Genomic DNA, 4,871 nt, shown 5'->3' with positions numbered 1-4,871 from the left:
GGCTGTGAGTTAAATTGCTTAATGGCACAAATGAATATAATTACAAATGGTATCTGGAATTAATTAAATCAATTAAACAACCATCCTGCAGTGTGTGTGTGTGTGTGTGTGTGTGTGTGTGTGTGTGTGTGTGTGTGTGTGTGTGTGTGTGTGTGTGTGTGTGTGTGTGTGTGTGTGTGTGTGTCTGTGTGTGTGTCTGTGTGTGTGTGCGTGTGTGTGCGTGTGTGTGCGTGTGTGTGCGTGTGTGTGCGTGTGTGTGCGTGTGCGTGCATGTGGGCATATGCGTGTGCGTGTGTGTATGCATGTAAAAGAGGAGGAGAGTAGGTATTTAAGTATGTGTGGAAGTATTTGTGGATGTGAGTGTGTATGTGGAAGGGGGTGCTTCTGTGCTTGTGGATCTCTTGGGTCTTAGTGTTGGGTCTAGGTTTGACAAACAGATGGTTTGGACCTGAGGTTCCCTGGCTATCTGAATACTAAAAATTGTTCCCATCAGATATAATTTTACTCTGTTCTAAATGGGAAAGTCTGTCATCCGCACCAGAATCAATGTATTGCACAAACATACATATCAAACATATTCATTTAAATACTCACTTGTTCTCTTACTTTCTTTCTTTTTTCTTACTCTTACTCTTACTCTCTCTCTCTCTCTCTCTCTCTTTCCCTTTCCTTCATTCACTCGCTAACCTACTAACTCACTCATTTACTCAATCATTCACTCAATAACTTACCCATTCATCCACACCTTCATGACTCGCCCAGTCAATGACCCACCTATCCATCCACAAACCAACCCACCCAGCCTAAAATCCACAAACCCACTTTCTCCTTTACAAGCCACAGGCACTCTTGCACTTGCACTCAACCTCGCACTTGCACTCAACCTTGCACTTGCACAAACACTCATTCTCCCTCTCTGACGCGTTCTTATGACATTTACAAAAGGCTCTTTTTTTCTCTTCTCATAAACCACAAGTCAAGTCTATTTACATAAAATTTATCAAAAGATGATTAAAAAAAGGCAGTAATGGTAACTATAATAATATAACCATCTATACAATTTGGCAAAAATAATCCTGAAAATAATATCGTCATAACAAAAAAAATAATACTGTAACTACATTTGTGGCAACAATAAAAACATTGATATAAATCAATGGTGATGATGCTTTTCGTAGCAGCTATGGTAATGGCTACAGTCATGGGTTATAGTCATTGTAGTGGTAACTATTGTGACAATAATGATATTGATGGTGATGATGATAGTGGTGGTGGTGATGGTGATGGTGGTGATGGTGGTGGTGGTGATGGTGATGGTGATGGTGATGATGATGATGATGATGATGATGATGATGATGATGATGATGATGATGGTGATGATGATGATGGATATCAATAATGCTACTAATGATGATTAATAATAATAATAAAAAAATAAAAAAATAAAAAAATAAAAGCATACAGGGCCGTGGAGTCGGTAATCAAAACCCCAGACTCTGACTCCAACTCCTTGATTTCTTGTGCAGTCGACTCCTACTCTGACTCCGACTCCACAGCCCTGATATCATATGAAAACAAAGGACAAAAACACACACAAAAAGTGGAACACTAACAAGGACACTAACATAAAAAAAAGACAAATGTTAATAGTGTTTTGGATTAAAGTGATAACAATGTCAATGATAATTATAATAACACCAATAACATTAATGACAAAATTAAGAGTTGAAATAAAAATACTATCAATCACACACCAACATAGTGAAGAGACACCCAAAATGGTTCCATTGCAAGTACAATTCCATCTCCAAACACAAATCAAATGAGCAAATATATATCACATGTACAAATACTTTGTGGTAACTCCAAGCTAGCACCATCAGCACCAAAGTACCAGAGAATACCACACAATATTATTCACAGCCGCGCACATCTAACATTTATTTCCCTCTGTCCTAGGCGACCAGTGTTCCATTGTCAGGGGTGAGTGGTGCTGAAGTTACGATTCCTTCTGGTGGTGGCTGGTGCTGCTGACCAGAGTCCATATCTGGCTCTGAGTAAAGAATGGTCGTTGCTGAGGATGCTGGTGCTACGCCATGTCTCGGGGAGGGCTCTCCACCTTCGCTAACAGCCTCCCCGGGTGAAGGCAGGGACACTTTGCGAGGAACAAATGCTGCATGGTCTCTTATGCATGCCGTAGATGACAGCGATCCTGACCTTGCAGCACGTCCTGTTGCTGAGGCATTGCTTGCTTCAGGGTGAGTTGCATCGGGAACCTGCGGAGTGTCCGATACAGGTGGTGGCTGAGCTTGACTGACCTTGTGTCTGCTAGAATTATGAGCAGAGCGCGTGTGAGACCCCGTTCTTCCAGCAAGTCTCATTGCAGTCAAAGGCTCCAATTCATGTGTGTCAGATGATGGATGTGTCTGTGGAGCTGGACACGATGTACTTGATGTGGATAATGTTGATTCACTCATGAAGGCTTGCTGATAAACTGTCTTATCAACATGAGGCTGAGAATTCTGTGTGCAACATGAGCAGCAATGAACCTGTGGATATGATAGTTGCCCGCAACCTGATTCTGGACCAAAAATGCGTAACAAAGGTAAATAAAACAAAGTGGCATAGATGTATGAAGCACTTGTGATGACAATGAGAAAAGTGCCAATATGAACATATGCCAAAACTTGTGCAGGAAGCATGGCTATCCCAGCTGCTAATGACGTTGCAGCAGCCATGAAAACTGGACTACCAAGGCGAGCCACTGCCCAAGAAACAGCAGCCTCACGTTCTGATTCTGGAGACAAACGATAAGCCACACCATAATGCAAAGTCAAGTCAACCGCCAACCCAATGGCCACAGTCACTGTCACACTTTCCAAGATATTGAGATGCCATCCAAGCAACACCAACGTTGCCAGCGTCACCAAAATGACAGAACCAACACTTAAGACTGCCAGAAAACTCACAACTACATTGAGAGTTGTTATTACCAACACAGCCAAGCTGACCCCAACTGCCACAGCAACAGCTATTCCAGTCCCCACAGAGAGAGACTGTTGCAAATCATAGAACTCAAGATATGAAGTAAACCATCCTCCTTTCATGCCTTCTGGAGCTTCTTTCAGCTGATCTTTCACCCATGTGTCAACCTGAAAGAATGGAGAATTTATACTGTGAATAAAAAAATAAAATTTGGCAAACTAAAATACAGCAGCTAATATGCTCTACAATTAATGGCCATATTAAACTTAAACCCATTTTTGTTTTTCTACCCTACTTTAAAATTAATGTAATCAATGAACAATAATCTATCTTAATGACAGAAGCTATAATGCTCTGTAATTATTGACATGACCCAACTTCCACTGCCATTTCTATTTTATATTTTCTTAGTCCCTACTTTAAAACCAAAGACATTATTTAGTTCAAGGTTAACAAATGACTTCTGCAAGTAATCCCCCTTGTATTCTAAACATTGTCATGCAGACATCATCATATTCTGACATCACTAAGTTGACACAACATAAGTTATGTTATTTTTTTATATTTGTCCATTCTAAACCATATAAAATACAGAGTCATCAACAACAAAATTCCAGTAGGGCAGATTTCTTATTTTGTGATTTATTTGTGTTTAGGTCTGCTCTCAGTAACTAGATTACTTAGAATAAATCTCTGTCTCCTTTTTCTTTGGAAGTAATATCATCATACACAAATAGAAATAAATCACTGGATAAATCACTTGCACTGTATGAAAATAAAAGAAATTTTCCTATACACTTATGTAGACAGAGGATAAAATCCAAAATAATAACATAAGTAACTCTGCACCTCTCCCCAAAAAAATGTGGTTTAGATAATATTTTCTATTTTTTAAATTTCAAAGCTTCCTGTCAAAGCATAACAGAAAAAAATATATAATCCTAACTGGAAACCCTACATTTGTCTATCCATAAATTTCATATACCTGACCACCCTCTAAACAGTTAGTTCAGAATATGAGAGATTTTATTTGAATTTAAATGATGTTGATGAATACAGGAATACCTAGATATATACTTGTGCAATTCCAGACTTAAGGTTTTTATACATAACGCTGCACAAAATTGCTCTTATATATGCACTTTATACATGTACAGATAATAACAAGTTAACCCAATGACGCCGGGGAAAATGAACAAAAAACGGGGAAAATTCTGTGCCTATTTTCTTTATTTTTTGTGATATGTCTGCCCATAGATGGCTCTGCTAGTGCTTAGCCACAAAGGAGTCAATTAGTAGACCTTGTGACCGTACCTGATTTGAATTGGCGGGAAAAACGTATATTTTACTAGTGCTATGAATATCGATGGTGTTATTTTTATTATAAACATTATAATTATTATAATGTTTTTTAACATTAGTAACAGCAAAATAAGATAACGTAAAATATTTCGTAAATCAAAGAAAAGGGTGAACGGGCGAGACAGGCAGTACTCGTAACTGGCTCATTGGTGACTTAGTACAAGTGTAGCCATCTATGTGTAAAAACAATCAAACAAGTACTCAAAGTGGGCATAGCACGTGTCTTCCCTGCCGTACTCGTCGGCAAGGGGTTAAAAATGTTATCCATATGCATTAATCAACAAAAATAACGTCTACATAAAAGGTAACTTCATCTTTAGTTCTTACGATGTTGATACAACTGACTAGGATCCTGAACTGCATGCCTAGCATATAAAAAAACAAATGATACATAAAACAGTTTGTGAATGTGACTTACCTCAAGGAAGAAATACTGCATTTCATCAAAGGAGAGTGACCAGATCATGTTGCTATCATACTCCACAACAACAGCTGCGACTTTCGCAGTGTTTCTGTTAAACTTT

General features: G+C 38.7%; 1 protein-coding gene across 2 annotated transcripts in view; it reads right to left on the bottom strand.

Moving 5' to 3' along the window:
* Positions 1–201: 201 nt before the first annotated feature.
* Positions 202–4,871, bottom strand: part of LOC125034438 (protein dispatched-like) — a 106,870-nt gene continuing 102,200 nt past the window's right edge. For both annotated transcript variants that reach the window (XM_047626185.1, XM_047626186.1), the window contains 2 exons: positions 4,766–4,871; positions 202–3,152 (listed from right to left, as the gene is read on the bottom strand). The exon at positions 4,766–4,871 is cut by the window's right edge and continues 843 nt beyond it. In XM_047626185.1, the coding sequence (XP_047482141.1) occupies positions 1,956–3,152; positions 4,766–4,871 (1,303 nt within the window). In that variant the 3' untranslated portion in view covers positions 202–1,955. The remainder of the gene's footprint in view (positions 3,153–4,765) is intronic.

This window comes from Penaeus chinensis, chromosome 18 (genome assembly GCF_019202785.1).
Source record: "Penaeus chinensis breed Huanghai No. 1 chromosome 18, ASM1920278v2, whole genome shotgun sequence".
Classification (NCBI taxonomy): Eukaryota; Metazoa; Arthropoda; class Malacostraca; order Decapoda; family Penaeidae; genus Penaeus; species Penaeus chinensis.
The sequence above is the reverse complement of the archived record's forward strand: the minus strand, read 5'-3'. Positions and strand labels throughout refer to the sequence as shown.